This window comes from Elephas maximus, chromosome 3 (genome assembly GCF_024166365.1).
Source record: "Elephas maximus indicus isolate mEleMax1 chromosome 3, mEleMax1 primary haplotype, whole genome shotgun sequence".
NCBI classification, from domain to species: domain Eukaryota; kingdom Metazoa; phylum Chordata; class Mammalia; order Proboscidea; family Elephantidae; genus Elephas; species Elephas maximus.
The window spans coordinates 212,066,542-212,086,995 of NC_064821.1; the positions used below are offsets into that span (position 1 = coordinate 212,066,542).

Genomic DNA, 20,454 nt, shown 5'->3' on the forward strand with positions numbered 1-20,454 from the left:
ATCAGAGCAGAAATAAATGAAATAGAGAATAGAAAAGCAATAGAAAGAATCAACAAAACCTAAAGTTGGTTCTTTGAAAGGATCAACAAAATTGATAAACCAGTGGCCAAAATGACAAAAGAAAAACAGAAAAGGATACAAATAACCCAAATAAGACATGAAATGGGGGACATTACAACAGACCCAACTAAAATAAAAAGTATCATTAACAGAGTACTAAGAAAAACTATAACACATTTGAAAATCCAGAGAAAATGGACAAATTTTTAGAAACACATTACCTACCTAAATTAACACAAACCGAGTTTGAAAACCTGAACTGATCCATAACAAAAGAAGAGACTGAAAAGGTAATTAAAAAAAGTTCCAACAAAAAGAAGTCCTGGCCCAGATGGCTTCACTGGAGAATTCTACCAAATATTCGGAGAAGAGCTTACACCAGCACTACTCAAACTATTTCAGAACACAGAAAAGGAAGGCATACTTCCAAATTCATTCTGTGAAGTCAGCATAACCCTAATGCCAAAACCGGGCAAAGACACCACAAAAAAGAAAATTACAGAACAATATCTCTCATGAATATAGATGCAAAAAATCTCAACAAAATTCTATCCAATAGTATTCAGAATCATATAAAAAAAATAATACACCCCAACCAAGTGAGATTTATACCAGGTATGCAAGGATGGTTCAACATTAGAAAATCAATCAGACTAATCCACCACATAAATAAAACAAAAGAATCAGATGATCATCTCAACTGCTATAGAAGAGGCATTTGATAAAGTCCAACATCGATTCCTGATAAAATCTCTCAATACAATAGGTATAGATGGGAAATTCCTTGATATAATAAAAAACATCTAGGTGGCTCAGTGGTTAAGAGATTGGCTGCTAACCAAAGGATAGGCAGTTCAAATCCACCAGACAGTCCTTGGGAACCCTATGGGGCAGTTCTACCTTGTCTTATAGGATTGCTATGAATTGTAGTTGACTTGAAGGCCATGGGTTTGATTTTTTTTTTTTTTCAATAAAACTAACAGCCAACATCATTCTTAACAGAGAGGCTGAAAACATTCCCTGTAGAACGGGAACAAGACAAGGATGCCCTTTATCACAACTCCTGTTTAACATTGTGCTCAAAGTCCTAACTAGAGCAATAAGGTAAGAAAAAGAAATAAAGGGTATCCCTATTGGTAAGGAAGAAGTAAAACTGTCTCTATTTGCAGATGATATGATACTATACATAGAGAACCCAAAAGACTCCACAAGAAAAGTACTGGAACTAATAGAAAGATTCAGCAGTGCAGCAGGATACAAGTTAAACATACAAAAATTGGTTGGATTCCTATACACTAATAAAAAAAAAAAAAACTACAAAAAGGAAGTCAGGAAAGCAATACCATTTATAACAGCCCCTAAAAAAAATAAAATACTCAGGAATAAATCTAACCAGGGATGTAAAAGGCCTATACAAAGAAAACTAAGAAACACTACTGCAAGAAACTAACAGAGACCTACATAAATGGAAAAGCATACCATGCTCATGGACAGGTAGAGTCAACATTGTGAAAATGTCAATTCAACCCAAAGCAATTTGCAAATACGATGCAATCCCGATCCATATACCAACAGCATTCTTTAACAAGATGGAAAAACTAATCATTGACTTTATATGGAAAGGAAAGAGGTCTCAGATAAGTAAAGCACTACTGAAGAAGAATAATGAAGTAGGAGGCTCACTGTGCTACCTGACCTCAGAACCTGCTATACATCTACGGTAGTCAAAACAACTTGGTACTGGTACAATGACAGACACAATGGAACAGAATCGAGAACCCAGATACAAATCCATCTGCCTACAGTTACCTGATCTTTGACAAAGCCCCAAAGTCTATTAAGCGGGGAAAAGACACTTTTTAACAAATGGTGCTGGCAAAATTGAATGTCCATCTGTAAAAAAAATGAAACAGGACCCATACCTCACACCATACACAAAAACTAATTGAAAATGTATCAAAGACCTAAATATAAAACCAAAAACCATAAAGATCATGGAAGAAAAAACAGGGTCAATGTTAGAGGCCCTAATACACAGCATAAATAGGATACGAACCATAACTAACAATACACAAACACCAGAAAATAAGCTAGATAACTGGGATCTTCTAAAAATTAGGAGACTCATCAAAAGACTTCACCAAAAGAGTAAATGAGAAACTACAGACTGGGTAAAAATTTTTGGTTACAATTAAACAAATTTCTAATCTGTAAAATCTGTGGGAAAATCCAACACCCCTAAAAAAAAAGACAAGTAATCCAATTAAAAAATGAGTAAAGGATACGAACAGACACTTCACTACAGAAGACGGCAGCTAACAGACACATGAGGAAATGCTCGTGATCACTAGCCATTACAGAAATGCAGATCAAAGCTACAATTAGATACTATCTCACCCTGATATTACTGGCATTAATTAAAAACGAAACAAAACAAAACAAAAGCAGATGATAACAAATGTGGGAGAGGCTGCCTGGGAATTGTACCTCTTATGCACTGCTGGTGGGAATGCAAGATGGTACAACCATTTTGGAAAACCATATGGCACTTCCTTAAAAAGCTAGAAATAGAAATACCATATGATCCAGCAATCCCACTCCTAGGAATATATTCTAGAGAAACAAGAGCTGTCACATGAATAGGCATATGCACATCCATGTTCACTGTAGCACTATTCACAATAGCAAAAAGATGGAAACAACCTAAGCGCCAATCAACAGATGTATGGATAAACAAACTATGGTACATAAACTCAATAGAATATTACTCAACGATAAAGAACAATGATGAATCTTGGAAACATCTCACAACATGGATGAACCTGAAGGGCATTATGCTGAGTGAAATAAGCCAGTCATAAAAGGACAAATACTGTATGAGACCACTATTATAAAAACTCATGAAAGGTTTATACCCAGAAAGAAACAATCTTTGTTGGTTAGGAGTCAGGGTAGGGGTGAGGAAGGAAAAACACTAACCAGACAATAGATAAGTGGTAACTTTGGTGAAGGGTAAGACAGTATACAATACTGGGAAAGTCAGCACACATTGACCAAGGCAAGGTCATGGGAGCTTGATAGACACATCCAAACTCCCTGAGGGACCAAATTACTGGGCTGAGGGCTGGAGACCGTGATCTCAGGGGGCATCTAGTTCAATTGGAATAACAGTTTTATAAAGGAAATATTCTATATCCTAGTTTGGTGAGTAGAGTCTGGAGTCTTAAAAGCTTGTGAGCGGCCATCTAAGATACTCCATTGTTTCCACCCTTTCTGGAGCAAGGGAGAATGACGAAAACCAAAGACACAAGAGAAAGGTTAGTCCAAAGGACTAATGGACCACAACTACCACAGCTGCCACCAGACTGAGTCCAACACAACTAGGTGGTGCCCAGCTAAGACCCCCGACTGCTCTGACAGGGATCGCAATAAAGGATTCTGGACAGAGCTGGAGAAAAATGTAGAACAAAACTCTAACTCACAAAAAAAAGACCAGACTTACTGGTCTGACAGAGACTGGAGAAACCCTGAGGTTATGGCCCCTGGACACCCTTTTAACTCAATATTGAAGTCACTCCTGAGATTCACCCTTCAGCCAAAGATTAGACAGGCCCATAAAACGAAATGAGGCTTAGTGGACACACCAGCCCAGGGGCAAGGATGAGAAGGCAGGAAGGGACAAAAAAGCTGGTAATGTGGAACCCAAGGTTGAGAAGGGGAGGGTGATGACTCGTTGTGGGATTGGCAACCAGTATCACAAACCAATATGCTATTAATTGTTTAACGAGAAACTAATTTGCTCTGTAAATCTTCACCTAAATACAATAAAAAAAGAACAAACAGATATGTAATATATCAGGTGGTAATGAGTATTATGGAGAAATACAAAGGAGAGTAGCACGTATTACATGGCATCACCCCAAAAGATATGCTGAAGTCCTAACCAGTGCTACCTGTGAATGTGACCTTGTGTGGAAATAGGGTCTTTGAAGATGTTTTCAGTCAACATAAAGTCATACTGGAATAGGGTAGATACTGACTGAATGAGTGATGTCTTACAAAAGAGAAGAGAAGGGGGAGGAAAACAAAGACAGGTGGAGTTCTGGGGCCATGTGAAGACAGGACTGGCCATCTGCTGGGGGCAGCCGCTGTGTTCCACTGGAAAGCCTTGGTGCCCCATGTGATGTGTCGAGGGCAGCATATCCAGCTGGAGGCAGAGTTAGGACTAAAAAATTCTTCTGATTCTACAAGCAGAGTTATTTCCAACCTGCCATACTTCTTCTCTAGGAATGACTTTTAATTAAGACTTTTTTTTTAATTGAAATATATAGTATTGCTAGGTTTTCCCTGTAGCAAGCAGTATTTCATACCTTTTTATGAGCTCCTCCACTTTAGTGGCATCAGCCATCAATTTTTGGGATGGCGGTAGCTTACAGAGTCCTATGAGAAAAATCGGAAATAACAATAAAGTCACATGTAGCTTTCCCTTAAGTTCTCCTCCCACTAATTTCTGACCTCCCACTGCCCTGCCTCAGAACACATGACAGTCAAAGCTTAGAATGGAATTGGAGATCAGAGGGTAATTTTTGGAAGTAAGCTTCTCTTCCAAACTCACATAACTGGGCACTCCACTCTCAGAATTGTGAGAACGCCCCAGTGGCCCAGCTCTCAGCCTGCACCATGCTCTCTCCTCATCAGCACTCACCACCCAAGATGGCCGGCCCTGGCCTTCTTTCATCTGCTTTCACTGCGAAGCATGCCTAAAGGACTCCATCTGCTGCCACCAAGAAGCATGCCTAAAGGGCTCCTTCATCTGCTGTCACTAAGAAGCATGCCTAAAGGGCGCCTTCATCTGCTGTCACCAAGAAGCAAGCCGAAGGGGCGCCTTCATCTGCTGTCATCAAGAAGCATGCCTAAAGGGCTCCTTCATCTGCTGTCACCATGAAGCATGCCTAAAGGGCTCCTTCATCTGTTCTCACCAAGAAGCATGCCTAAAGGGCTGGCAGAAGGCACACAGCCCCAAGTTCTAGGACACGGTGTGCATTATTCCAATACTTATCTTTGGAAATAATATAAAATTCTGTTTCTAGAGTAAATGGGAAGACCTGGAGCAAATAGAATAGAACACAATAGACTAGGGTCCTGAGGCTTCTAATAATTTCCATTAATCTGGGAAATCTGATTTTATTCTGTTGCCCAGATTTATTCGATTCAGAGTTCAACCTCTTTATCCAATCAGTCATATTGAGTGACATGGCACGCCTAGCATTAAAAAAAAAAAAAATTACCTAACATATATAAAATTAATTATTCATTTTTTGGATATGTTTTATGTTACTTTAGCGCACATCTGTTTGGTTTTAAAGAAATAAAAAACCTGTTGCCATTGAATTGACTCAGACTCATGGCAACCCCACGTGTGTCAGAGTACAAACGTGCTCCGTAAGGTTTTCAGTGGCTGTGATCTTACAGAAGCAGATTGTCAGTCCTTTCTTCCATGGTGCCACTGGGTGGATTCAAACTGCCAACCTTTTATTAAATGGCCAAATGCAAATCATTTGCACTACTCAGGAAATAACAGGGCATTTATTTTAAGATTCAGTTAATCAAATAGGGCTTTCAATAGAGTCCAGGTACCTTTGAACACTCTCGTGGCCCACCGTGCTTGGAGTTCTGTGCCTGGTAAGATGGATCCTTGAAGGCCAAAGAAGCCAATGATAGCTAATGTTGCCTTTTCTAGGTTTGAGGGAAAGACCTTCTTGTATAGGAATATCTTCTTTGTACAAAGGCTTTTTAGAGGTTCTTCAAAAAAGGGAAAAGAAAATGTATATCCTGTGGCGAAGATCACAACGTCTATGTTTTCTTCCATTGTCCCATCTTCAAAGAGAGCCGAGGTTTCTGTAAACTCCTTCACGCTGGTTTTCATAGTGACTGTCCCGCAGAGGATACAGGTTGGTAGTTCATCATTCACAATTTTCTTTGATTTTTTCCTTTGACACAGAGGAGAAAATTATCCTCAGTAGGTACATACCCAAGACACTTAAGCAAATGACTTATTTGATCAATCCAGGAAAATTATGTACCAAACCAAGGGAGTAAATTGACCAATTTTTAATTTAAAGTTGTTTACCTGCCACTGTTGTTTTATTTTTAAATATTTTATTTTTGGTGAAAATATACACACCAAAACATACACCCACTCAACAATTTCTACATGTATAATTCATTGTTGCATTCTTCACGTCATTCTCGTTATATCTACCCAAATTATTTTGCCACTATTGAGTTAGATTTAAACCAAAAAACCCATTGGCACTGAGTCAATTCTGATTCATAGCGACCCTATAGGACAGAACAGAACTGCCCCCTAGGGTTTCCAAGGAGTGGCTGGTGGATTCGAACTTCTGGCCTCTTGGTTAACAGACAAGCTCTTAAACTTCTCATCTATGCTTTAGAGTTATTGTTGTCAGTTTGATATCTGTTATGGATTGAATTTTGCCCCCCCAAAATACATGTTATAGATCCTAACCTCTATGTATGTGGTTATAATCCCATTTGGGAATGGGTTGTCTTTGTTATGTTAATGAGGTGCGATTAGTATAGGGTGTGTCTTTAGTCAATCTCTTTTGAGATATAAAAGAGATTAAACAAGCAAGCAGAGCAGAGACGGGGGAAGAGAGGTGCCAAGTCACATGAAGATCTCCAAGGTACCAGGAAACAAGCTAAAGAGACGAGAACTTCCTCCAGAGATGAGAGAGAGAGAAAGCTTTCCGCTAGAGCTGGCACCCTGAACTTGGACTTCTAGTTTCTTAAACTATGAGAAAATAAATTTCTGTTTGTTAAAGCCATCTACTCGTGGTATTTCTGTTATAGCAGGAGTAGATGACTAAGACAGAATTTGGTAGTGAGAGTGCGGTGCTGCTCTGATACTGCGCTAACAGATACCTACGATGTTGAGGTGGTTTTGGCATTAGGTGATGGGTAGAGGCTGGGAGAGTTTTAAGGGGCCTAATAGTAAAAAAGTCTGAATTGACTTGATGGCAATGGATTTGTTATTTTTATTTTATTTTTGTTTAATAGTAAAAGCCTAGATTGCCTTGAAGAGACTGTTGGTAGAATTATGGATGTCAAAGGCAATTCTGGCGAGGACTCAGAAGGAAGTGAGGAGCGCTATAAAATCTCTGCCGTCTTAAAGAATACATATGGCACCAGCAACACGATGCTGCTCGGAATGCGGTCACTAAACGTGCTTCTGGCGAGGCTTTAGAGGAAAGTGATGAACATGTGACTGGACGACCGAGGAAGGGCGATGCTTTTTATGCAGTGGCAAAGAAATTGTCTGAATTATGTTCAAATGTTTGGTGAAAGGTAGAACTTGTAAGTGATGAACTTGGATATCTGGCCGAGATTTCTAAGCAAGCTCATAAAGGGGTTGCATGGTTTCTCCTTGCTGCTTATAGTAAAATGCAAGAGGAAAGAGATGGACTTAAAAATGAACTGTGCAAAATGAAGACAGAACTGAAACATCTGGAAAATTCTGTCGTACTTTTTGAAACCTAGGAGGCTGTGGCTGCCACCCTTTGAGATCTAGGAGACCGTGGCCCCACACTTTGAAACCCAGAAGGCCCTGCTTCCTGTGCTCCTTCCAATAGTTCTGCTGATCTCGAGCTTCTCCAGGGATGGTCCTTTACTTTTCTTGGAGGACAACACATGTAGCCCCCCTTGGAGTGTTTCCTGCCTACAGAATTCCAAGAGGTAGACAGCACTCTTTCCTTTTGTTCTTTCTCCTGCCCCTTCAGTCTAAGCTGATAGGTTTTCTGCTGTGGAAGTTGGTTAGATCCATCATCAGCCACAGGCTCAATTTCTTTAACAAAAGATTGTGTAGCCGTATCTCTGGTGAACATTCTAGGACACGTGTTCTTAGTTTGTCAACAGAATTTTCCAAATCTTTAAGCTCTGTTTTCATTCTACCAAGAGTCTCTTCAAGGCAATCTAGACTTCACTATCAGGTACCTTAAAACTCTTCCAGCCTCTACCCATTACTCAATTCCAAAACTGCTTCTACCTTTTAGGTATCTGTTAGAGTAGTGCCCCACTCTTCCAGCTAGAAGTCTAAATTCAGGGTGCCAGCTCTATGGGCAGGCTTTCTCTGTCAGCTCTGGAGGGAGGTCCTTGTCTCTTCAGCTTGTTTCCTAGTTCTTTGGCAGTCTCCATGTGGCTTGGCATCAATCTTCCCCCATCTCTGCTCTGCTCACTTGCTTAATCTCTTTTATGTCTTACAAGAGATTGACTCAAGAGACACCCTACACTAATTCTGCCTCATTAGCATAAAAAAGATAACCCATTGCCAAATGGGATTATAACCACAGGCATAGAGGTTAGCAATTACAATGCATATTTTTGGAGGGTTCAATTGAATCCATAACACTTGCCATTGTGCAGCTCCATACAGGTATATATTAAAGTATATCATTCCAGGAAATCTTTTTGGAAATTCATATCTCTAATCACTCAGCCACAGCAGACATTTATTATAGTGTGGTGAGAGCTGACCACCTTCGTTCACTGATGCTACAAATATTCTATTTCTCCAGTTGCTATTGAGTCGATTCCAACTCATAAAGACCCCAGGTATTGCAGAGTAGAACTGTACTCCATAAGGTTTTCAAAGTTGTGACCCTTTGGAAGCAGGTCACCAGGCCTTTCTTCCAATGTGCCTGTGGGTGGGTTCAAACCACCAATCTTTCTGTTAGTAGTCCAGTGCTTAACTGTTTGTGCCACCTAGGGACTGCATTTCTAGATGGTAGCAATTTCAAGATTCCTCTAAACCAATTTAAATTTCTAGATTGTCAAGCTGGGTATGAAAGTTTTTCACCCTTCATTCTTCTCTAGCCTCATGAGTCACTACTTTTGTTGCCAGACAGAAAATACTCATATTTCAAGAACCGCTGTGTTATGGATATTGTCTTAAGGAAGTAAACTTAGAACAGGATAGTAAAAGCAATGCTAAATTACATAACATTTTGATTTCTGAATAAAATAGAGCAAGAGATAATGATTTCATCATTTTCCATTAAATAAAAAAAATTCAAGTACCCCTTTATAATACTTAATCCATAATTCTCATGGTTAAATATTTTATTCATCTGCCTCTCTTGAATCCATTTTAGTACACATGAAGGTAGCATTTGTTTAATAAAATTATGGGATCTTCTTATAGCCATCATAGAAAAAGGGTAGCCCCCATGTGAAGATCGGCCAGTAACCCAGGTACCAGTTCTAGTGCTGAGAAGTACCTAAAAGGTAACACAAGAAGGATAAATGCATCATTCAGTTATTTTGTAGTATTTTTGTTCAATGTGCTTCAAATGGTCTTATGACAAAAATTTGTACATAGATTTATAAATGACTATCTGTTCCTATTGCTGTTGTTGCTTTCACAAATCACTCTTACCTGATCTATATACCTGTTAAATTGTTCATCATATTTAATACAAAGAATGCAGTACTTGTAATGCATAGTATTGATCTGGCAGTTTATTATGGAGAAATAATATAGAATTTAAAGTGAACGTTTGGAAAACAATTGTTAATTGAATTAGATAAAAACCTATTCTTACTAAATATAACCTTTGTACTATAATTTATGCTAAATTGGAATAGATTTCTAATTTGTGAAACTATGCTTGGACTCTCTAAAATTGTTATGTATACTTCTTGGGCCAAGTATGGGTTGTTTTATTTTAAACCAAAGTGTTGATCTGACTTCTAATAGAAAATTGGGAGGTGTTCAGAAAACATCCTCCCATTTCTATCCTTACAAAATAACAAAGGCAGAGTATAAGAATTTGTCTATAGAAAGATAATTGGCCTGGGTGGAGCCATTTGCCCATTTCGCTTTGTTCCTGAGAACACCTTTGAAAAAAGCCTAGTGGTCTGGTTTCCATGAAACTTTCCTGGACCCTTCTCAGAGATGGTTCACTTCTGTAAAGTGTGGATTCTTAAATAGCTCAGGAAAGACCACAAGTGCCTGTAAGAGTTTCAGGGTTGTTCATTTACCATGAGCTGCTGTAATTATGCAATTGGTCAGAGTGTTTTATAATCTTGAATACTTACTCTGGCAACCAGAAATGGTGATGGGGTGGGGTGTGGATTCAGAGGTGGTATACCTGAGCTGCTGTTCGGCTGAGCTCCACTGCAATGTCCCCTCCAGTGTTCCCAAGACCGATCACTAAGACGCGTTTGTCCTGAAAGCCTTCTGGGATCTTATACTCTTGACTATGTAGGACATGGCCTTTAAACTTATTGATTCCTGAAGGGAGGGAGGAATTGGAAAATTAGAACTATCTAGGAAACCCTGGTGCTGTAGTGGTTAAGTGCTATGGCTGCTAACCATGAGGTTGGCAGTTCGAATCTGCCAGGCACTCCTCGGCAAATCTATCGGGCAGGTCTACCCTGACCTATAGGGTCACTATAGGGTCGCTATGAGTCGGAATCGACTCGACGGCAGTGGGTTAGAGCTATAATTTCCCATATGTAGGGACAGAGTTTGTGGAACAAGGGGAAGTGAGCGTGGCGAGACTTCATCTCACGTACTTTTGGACAGTTATCAGGAGGGACCAGTCCGTGGAGAAGGACATCACGCTTGATAATGTAGAGGGTCAGTGAAAGAGAGGAAGACCTGTATGATATGGACTGACACAGTGGCTGCAACGATGGGCTCAAGCAAAGCAGTGATTGTGAAGATGGGAAAGGACTGGGCAGTGTTCTGTAGTACGTAGGTTCGCCATGAGTCAGAACCGACTTAGCAACACCTAACAACAACAATAGCCTTGGTAAATATATAGGAGAACTTAAACCTCTATGAATGTTCCCTTTCAAAGCCATTACTTAAGGGACTGCCCCACAGGGTTTCCAAGGAGCACCTGTTGGATTCGACCTGCTGACTGTTTGGCTAGCAGCCGAGCTCTTAACTGCTGTGCCACCAGGGCTCCAACAACCCCATAAGGTAGGCAATAGTATTAAATTTTATTAATGATGACATTGAGGCGCAGAGGTTAAGCAACTCGCCCAAGGCCATACAGTAAGCAGCAGAGTCCAGATGGGAACTCAGGCCACCTGACTCTGGAGCCCAGTTCTGAAACATTATACTGTACCACCTCCCAGAACAGCAGGTGTTACGATGGCTCCAGTGGGGCATCTGGCCTAGACTGAGCCAGGGGAGGTTTCCTGGAGGAAGTGATGTTTTCTTAATGGAAGAAATTTGAAGGATGATCAGGAATTGGAGCAGGGAGCATTAAGAAGTATCCAGGAAATGGGAACACGGTGAATTGGATACATTAGAGAATGGAGCATGGAGCCACGTAAATTCCTCGGTTACTGAGGTTTTGCTGGAGAGAATCTTTCTTGAGGACTCAGCCTTGGCTCATAGATTTTTTATCCTCCATGTTTTTTTTTTTAATGTTACCTAACACAATACCTTGCAAATTACAGGTTTTCCGTATTTGCATGTTTGAGCAGGGGACCCAGGAAAAAGGTAGAATATGTAGGTAGGTCAGAGTCAATGATTATGTCAAGGCAGCACCAAAACAAGAAATCTATTTGCTAAGTCAAACTATTAATCCAGAAAAAAAGAAAATTCATTTAAATAAAAAAGGGGCATGTTTCACAATTTGTTTTTTATTGTGCTTTAGGTCAAAGTTTACAGCTCAAGTTAATTTCTCATACAAAAATTTATATACATATTGTTTTGTGACATTAGGTGCCATCCCTATAATGTGACAGCACACTCCCCCTTTCCACCCTGGGTGGGTTTCTTGTGACCATTCAGTAAGTTCCTGTCCCTTCCTGCCTTCTCATCCTGCCTCCGGACAGGAGCTGCCCATTTGGTCTTGTGTGTCTGATTAAACTAAGAAGCCCACTCCTAACTAATATTATTTTATGTTTTATAGTCCAATCTACGTCTGAAGACTGGGCTTTGAGAATGGTTTTAGTTCTGGGTTAAAGAGCGTCTAGTCTCAGTCAGACCATTAAGTCTGGTCTTTTTGTGTGAATTTGAGTTCTGATCTGCACTTTTCTCCCACTCCATCCCGGACTGTCTGTTGTGCTCCCTGTCAGGGTGGCCACTGGTGGTAGCTGGGCACCATCTAGTTCTTCTGGCCTCAGGCTGATGGAGTCTCTGGTTTGTGTGGAACTTTTGTCTCTTGGGGTACTATTTTTCCCGTGTCTTTGGTGTTCTTCATTCTCTTTGCTCCAAGTGAGTTGAGACCAATTGATGCATCTTAGATGGCCGCTTGCAAGCTTTTAAGACCCCAGACGCCATTCACCAAAGTGGAATGCAGAACATTTTCTTAATAAACTTTGTTATGCCGATTGACCTAGATGTTCCCCGAAACCGTGGTCCTCAGACTCCAGCCCCAGCTACTCTGTCCCTCAAAGTGTTTGGTTGTGTTCAGGAAACTTCTTAGCTTTTGCTTTAGACCAGTTGTGCTGACTTCCCTGTATTATGTGTTGTCCTTCCCTTCACCTAAGCTAATTCTTTTCCACTTTCTAGTTAGTGAATTCCTCTCACCCTCCCTCTCCACCCTTGTAGCCATCAAAGAATGTTTTCTTCTGCATTCAAACCTTTTCTTGAGTTCTTATAATAGTGGTCTCATACAATATTTGTCTTTTTGCGACTGACTAATTTCACTAAGCATAATGCCTTCCATATTTATCCATGTTGTGAGATGTTTCACAGATTCATTAATGTTCTTTATCGTTGCATAGTATTCCATTGTGAATATATATCATAATTTGTTTACTCACTCGTCTGTTGATGGGCACCTAGATTGTTTCCATTTTTTTGCTACTGTGCTGCAATGAACATGGGCATGCATATATCTATTTGTGTGTCGGCTCTTATTTCTCTAGGACATATTCCAAGGAGTGGGATTGCTGGATCCTACAGAACTTCTATTTCTAGCTTTTTAAGGAAGTGCCAAACCGATTTCCAAAGTGGTTGTACCATTTTACATTCCCACCAGCAGTGCATAAGTGTTCCAGTCTCTCCACAAAGTCTCCAACATTTATTATTTTGTGTTTTTTGGATTAATGCCAGCCTTGTTGGAGTGAGATGGTATCTCATTGTAGTTTTCATTTGCATTTCATCTAATAAGCTAATGATCGTGAGCATTTCCTCATGTATGTTAGCTGCCTGAATGTCTTCTTCGGTGAAGTGCCTTTTCATATCCTTTGCTCATTTTTTAACTGGGTTATTTATCTCATTGTTGTTGAGATTTTGCAGTATCTTATAGATTTTAGAGATTAGACCCTTATCAGGTATGTTGTAGTCAAAATTTTTTTCCCAGTCCGTAGGTTCTCTTTTTACTCTTTTGGTGAAGTCTTTTGATGAGCCTAAGTACTTGATTTTTAGGAGCTCCCAGTTATCTAGTTTCTCTTCTGGTGTTTATACATTGTTAGTTATGGTTTGTATTCTGTTTATGCCATGTATTAGGGTTCCCAGCATTATCCTTATTTTTTTCTTCTATAATCTTCATTGTTTTAGATTTTATATTTAGGCCTTTGATCCATTTTGAGTTAGTTTTTGTACGTGGTATGAGGTATGGGTCTTGTTTCATTTTTTTGCAGGTGTTTCACAATTTTTAACCTTCAGATTATTGTAGTGACACCTGTAGACAAATTTTGTGTTGTTTTAGACAAACTTTTCCTATTGATAGGGTAGTAATAGTCCTGGTGCTAGCTACAAAGAGAATAGTTCAGGTTCATAAGCAAAATATTCATTTTCGAGGAAGTCTTAATTTTTTTGTGAAAGATACTTTGGAGTTGGTGGAAAGTAGAAAAGAAATCTTAAAAAGAGTGGAACCATGCCAGATTTCAGGGTGGTTTTGAGGACATTTTTAAACATTATTCAAACAGCTGTCCCTCTTTAGCACTCTGTCATAAACCAAGATTGGCAGAAATTACTAAATCTACTCCCAAATTGGGTTTTGCCCAGGGCTTTGTCTTCCAATCCCTCACCATTTCCTTGAAGGAATCATACGGCTATTTGATGTCAGTTTCTGGATTGCGGAGGAACTTGAAATATTTACCACAGAGGTATGTGTTTCAGGGTGCATATGTACACGGTGGAGTTTGTTTTAGAAGGAAAGAGATTTCAATCTCAGAATAAACTGAGGACAGGGATCCTTAATAGATCCAGGAGTCATTTTCCACAATAGTTTTAATAACATTTATAGAGCGCTTGGAGTCCCTGGGTGGTGCAAATGGTTAACACACTCAGCTGCTAACTGAAAAGTTGGAGGCTCAAACCTTCGAAAGGAAGGCCTGGCAATCTACTTCTGAGAAATCTGCCAGGCAGCAGTTTTATTCTGACACATATGGGGTCATCATGAGTCAGAATCAACTCAATGGCAACTTCTTTTTTAAAAATTTAATATATATTGTTGACTCATTGTTATGGATTGAATTGTATCCCTCCGAAATGTCTGTCAGCTTGGCTAAGCCGTGATTCCCAGTATTGCGTGATTGTCCATCATTTTGTTATCTGATGTGATCTTCCAATGTGTTGTAAATCCTACCTCTGTGATATTGATGAGGCACGATTAGAGGCCATTGTGTTGATGAGGCAGGACTCAATCTACAAGATTGGGTTGTGTCAATCTCTTCTGAGATATGGGGGAAAGAAGGTAGCAGAGAGACAGGGGACATCATCACCACCGAGCAAGAACAGGCAGAAGCTTGTGTCCTTTGGACCCAGGGGTCCTACATGGAGAAGCTCCTAGACCAGGGGAAGATTGATGACGAGGACCTTCCCTCAAAGCCGACAGAGAGAGAAAGCCTTCACCCAGAGCTGGCACCCTGAATTCGGACTTCTAGCCTCCTAGACTGTGAGAGAATAAATTTCTGTTTGTTAAAGCCACCCACTTGTGGTATTTCTGTTATAGCAGCACTAGATAACTGAAACAGTCATTAACATTGAACTCCACAGGAACTGGTAGTACTGGTATAGAGTACTGGCATAGATTTTCTCATCACAACCCTTTGAGGTCTATTTTTACTCATATTTTGCAGATGAGGAAACTGAGGTTTGGGGCTTTTAAGTGACTTTTTTTTTTTTTCCTAAGGTCACACTGTCAGTAAACAGGGGAGCTGGGATTTACTCCTGGACGTGCTAATGCAAGGTTCTGAACTTTTAACATTTATGACTACAATAGCAGTTCTCTAATTGCTTTATGTACAGTATTGTACTGTATTGTTAGTTTACTCCAAGAATGAATTCAAGTTATACCAGAAGCTACCTTTTACAAAACATCTTTATGGAGTGAGCCAATTTTATCAGGTGTTTTCATAGGTAATCTCTCATGTAAGGATCTTAATCCTCCTGGGGGCAGACCTTTTTAATCCCCATTTTACAGGTAAATCCATTGGTGCTTAGACAGGTTAAGTGACTTTTTAAAGGCCATACAGCTAATAAAAAAAAAAAAAAATCACTTTTTTTTTTTAAAGGCCATACAGCTAATAGGAAACCCTGATGGCACAGAGGTTAAGTGCTATGGCTGCTAACCAAAGGGTCGGCAGTTCGAATCCGCCAGGCAATCCTTGGAAACTCCATGGGGCAGTTCTACTCTGTCCTATAAGGTCGCTATGAGTCGGAATCGACTCAACGGCACTGGGTTTTTGGTAGGTATACAGGTAATAAATGCCAGAGGCAGGGTTTGAGCTCAGGTCATATGACTTCAATTCCAGGGTAGTTTGCACTACTTTATAGTTTTTTCTTTTTCAGATGACTTAAATGATTGAGTTTGTTCAGGAAATAGCAATGGATAACTATGTTCAATTTGATACCATTGATTCATTTTTTTTTTTTTTCTCCGAGAGAGGGCAGAATTTTTTCATATCAACACTTGCTGCTAACTCGTCCTGAGTACGCACTCTGTGCCTGGTCCTGTTGTGGGTACTCCATGGTCGTAGCTGATTAGACCTGAAGCAGTCCTGGGAAGAAGACACTCAATTTACTTGAATTTACAGCTGCAGAAACAGGGACTCAGAGTATGTGATCCTCCCATTGGCTAACACATTTTGGAGCCCCAACTTGAACCCAGGTCCATCTTAGCCACCAGGCCTTTAGTTTGGGCTATGGAAATGACTCTCAAACTTTAGTTTGTCCAAGAATCACATTGCTGAGGACTTGGTTAGACGTTCGGACCCAGGATCCCACTTCAGAGATTCTGTGCGTGCTGCATTAACCTGCTTTTAAAGTAAGTGTCTCAGGTCTTGGCGGTGGTTGGGGTGAAACACGAGGTTGCAGTGATAGTCTATACCGATCATTATACTCATTCTTTTCTTTTTCAGGTTTTTTTCATAAAAGACTTGTAGGCATCTGCTTTTATTCAACGAACACATACTGAATATCTATTATATGTTGCAGTGAACTTACATAAAAGTTCAGCTTTCATTTTAACCTATTTTCCTTTTTATACCTCACATTAGTGAGGTCAGGGAGGCAAAGGAATTAGCGATCTACGGAGTGCTTCCAGGGTCCCATCCTCTCATTTTTGAGAATTGCAATGCCATATAATAAATGCATTACTTGATGCTGGGAAATACAACATTCTAGAGAGAGGAATTTTCAGATAACTGGACCATTTAGCACAGAAACATCAAAATCTTATGTTCTTTTTATTGAAGTCTTTCTGAAGTCTGCCTTAAAAGTGAAACACATTGATAATTCAAGATCATCTTTATTAGCTTCAATTACTGTACTGTGCCCTTATACAGTGAGACCCTCAGGGTCTGCTGAGGATAACAGGGCTTAGTTTGCCGACTCATAGCAACCCTATAGGGCAGAGTAGAACTGCCCCATAGAGTTTCCAAGGAGTGGTTGGTGGATTCGAACTACGGACCTTTTGGTTAGCAGCCAAGCTCTTAACCACTGAACCACCAGGGCCCCTGTCCTAATGCTACATGTTGGAAAATGCTTAGCAACTACCTTATGAGAAGGAAGACCAGGCATTTGAGTACCATCTGCGATGCTCTGAAAATTTAAGAACTTTAAGTTATTAATAATTGATCAATATAATTAGGCAATTGTCATCACCAATCTGTAACTAATGATCACAACTGATGTGTCTTTAGAGACTCTTACACAACTTCTGTGTGCGGAGTAGACTGGAATGAAGAGGTGTGGCCTGCAGTAGGACTAAAACCTATCCCAGATTCCCTTAGGAGATATGGAGGAGCTACTACTAAGAGGTTGAATGGCTGCCGTGACTGGGCTATAATTTACTAAAATAATTTTTGATCCAGTGGAGTCTCATGCCTCTTAGCGAGCAGGCTCTGTTGAACAATTCTTAGAAGATAGTTAAGAGTTAACACTGGGTCATGATGCATAACAGTAGTAGTTAATGGCTATAGAGTGCTTACTCTGTCCTCTGTACTATGCTAAATATTTTGCATGGATTATCTCATTTATCCTCATAACCACTCTATGAATGGGAACTCATTTCCGCTTCGTTGGGATTTAGAGAAGGAAAGTAATTTAACCACAATTATGCTACCAGAACTAGGATTGGATCCAGCCGTCTGACTCCAGAGCTTTGTTCATCACCACGGTGCTAAATGCCACCTGTCAAAGGCCATGGCCCCAAGGGGACTGTAGCAGACCAGGCTCCCCGGACACTTCACAGTTTACCCACTCACCAAAGCCCCTCATTCTGAGAACAAAAAGAAAATTGGGATTAATCTGTCCTGTCCGGTGTTCCTCTGCAACAGACCCTTCTGAAGTCTGGCTCATAAACCAAAACCTCCTTAGGAGTAGTATGTGGACACTATATGTGTGGGCTTCTTCCTTCTCCGTAATCTGGGTTTTAGAGCAAAAGAAGGGGCACTCCAATATTTCTATTGCAATTATTATTTTTTTCTCAGAGGCCTCTAAGATATGTAGAAATGTTTACTCTCAAATGAAACGATCCAACTACCATGCTATTCTGTTGCTGTTGTTGGGTGCCACTGAGTCGGTTCCAACTCGTAGCTACCCTATGTAGGATAGAAAGAAACACTGCCTGGTCCTGTGCCATCCTCACAATTGTTGTTATGCTTCAGCCCATTGTTGCAGCCACTGGGCCAATCCATCTTGCTGAGGGTCTTCCTCTTTTTTCACTGACCCTCTACTTTACCAAGCATGATGTCCTTCTCCTGAGACTAGTCCTTCCTGATAACATGTCCAAAGTATGTGAGATGAAGTCTTGCCATCCTTGCTTCTAAGGAGCATTCTGGCTGTACTTCTTCTGGGACAGATTTGTTTGTTCTTCTGGGAGTCTGTGGTCTATCCAATATTCTTTGCCAACACCGTAATTCAAAGGCATCAATTCTTCGTTAGTCTTTCTTATTCATTGTCCAGCTTTCACATGCAGATGAGGCAATTGAAAACAACATGGCTTAGGTCAGGTGCACGTTATTCCTCAAAGTGACATCTTTGCTTTTTAACTTTTTAAAGAGGTCTTTTGCAGCAGCTTTGCCCAATACAATGTGTCCTTTGATTTCTTGACTGCTGCTTCCATGGACGGTGATTGTGAATCCAAGTAAAATGAAATCCTTGAGAACGTCAATCTTTTCTCCATTTATCATGATGTTGCTTATTAGTCCAGTTGTGAGGATTTTTGTTTTCTTTACGTTGAGGTGCAATCCATACTGAAGACTGTGGTCTTTGATCTTCATCAGTAAGTGCTTCAAGTCTTCTTCACTTTCAGCAAGGAAGGTTGTGTCATCTGCATAATGCAGGTTGTTAATAAGTCTTCCTCCAATCCCGATGCCTCATTCTTCTTCATATAGTTACAGCTTCTTGTATTATTTGCTCAGCATACAGGTTGAATAAATGTGGCTATAATCTAGGTTTAACTGATGGTAGTCAGGAATAAAAGGTAAGACGTCACACATCTGACTGGACAGTAAATTTTAAAATTACCAATTTTTTGGGATTTACAACAGATTTTCCCATAGAAACATTGTTGCAAGAGGTGGTTTTATATTTCTTTAGTATTGTATGATTATGTATTTAGCCCCTAGCCCAGCAGCAATCCTGAAGCCCAATCACTATCTACACTATTTCTTCTTTGCAAAATCATGTATTGAGTCCTAACTCGATTCCTAAACACATTTTGGGGGTGGAGAGTATAAGATATTTTGTTTATTTGAGATTGAGCTTGTAAGACTTTTTTTTTTTTGGCCAAAGTTTTCAGTTTTTTCTTCACATTTTTCCTTCCTTAAAAGTTATTTCAATTTCCTGAAGTTTTGAAACTTCACTGACTGAATTGCCTTTTTGGGCCACTTAGAAGTGATAGAAGAATAGCAGCTTTACTACATTGTAGTAATCCTCGTTGTGGCTGACACTGTCTCCCTCACCTGAATTTGAATAGCTCTGGGCTTTTCAAATCAGTGTGGACCTCAGAAGACGGTGATGTGACGATTGGGAATACATCAAGAAGGTGGTGATGGAGTCAAAACAGTCCCAAAGGGAATTGCTACAACTCCTTTTTGTTGGATAATCCTGGTTCAGGAGTTCAGGAGGTGCATGGATTATTACCGTGGTGAGCATTTTGAAGGGTGAGAATATTCCTTCACGTGTATAATTTCTGGCTTGTTTCTTAACAAATCTGTTGAATTTCCTTATACACCCCCTTCCTTTAAGTTCTTAAATAACAGATCACTCCTGATTCAACTGACCTATAATTTCATCACAAAAATCAAAGCCTTTTTTTTTTCATGCTAGCTCTGATAGCTTTGAATCCTATGTGATCACTGCATTTGAATTAGGCATGATACAGCTGAAATAATAACAACAATAACATTTATATTCTTAAGTAAATAATAACATCTCACACCTACATAGAGTATTATACTTTTCAGAATAATTTTGTATATATTGTTTCTGAGGGGGAACATAAAGTTGTTTATAATTGTGAGGAAGTATTTCCAATTACAAGTTGATGACTTTTCTTCTAGAAGAACCTAAAAGAGTAGGCATGGTCCCAGGTAGAAATGACTCACCAGGAAAGGACTCCAAAGGTAAACGAGGATTCAGGAAATGTCCAGTGCAAACCATGACAGCATCAAAGACAGCTCTGTCCTGTCTGCCCTCTGTCTCTGTGATGACATCCCACTGACCACTTATGGAGAAGTCTGGACATTTCGTTACGCTGCACACGGTGGTCTGAAAGCAGAAGACAAGCCCTTGCTTCCTACCAATACTTTGGGATCTTATGCAGTAACTAGTATGGGAACAATGTATGTTATTTTAGGTGCACCAAGTCCTGTGATAGGAGGCCTATAAATATTGGTTTATCTTCTCCTCAGAGAAGTGAAATAACTTGCACAAGGTCCCACAAGTGGTAATAC

General features: G+C 39.9%; 1 protein-coding gene across 7 annotated transcripts in view; it reads right to left on the reverse strand.

Moving 5' to 3' along the window:
• The window catches only part of FMO4 (flavin containing dimethylaniline monoxygenase 4), a 78,120-nt gene that overhangs the window by 51,761 nt on the left and 5,905 nt on the right, over positions 1–20,454 (reverse strand). For all 7 annotated transcript variants that reach the window (XM_049881240.1, XM_049881238.1, XM_049881242.1 and 4 more), the window contains exons 5-9: positions 20,107–20,269; positions 10,230–10,372; positions 9,157–9,356; positions 5,698–6,050; positions 4,431–4,500 (exon numbers count right to left, since the gene is read on the reverse strand). In XM_049881240.1, coding sequence (XP_049737197.1) covers positions 4,431–4,500; positions 5,698–6,050; positions 9,157–9,356; positions 10,230–10,372; positions 20,107–20,269 — 929 coding nt within the window. The remainder of the gene's footprint in view (positions 1–4,430; positions 4,501–5,697; positions 6,051–9,156; positions 9,357–10,229; positions 10,373–20,106; positions 20,270–20,454) is intronic.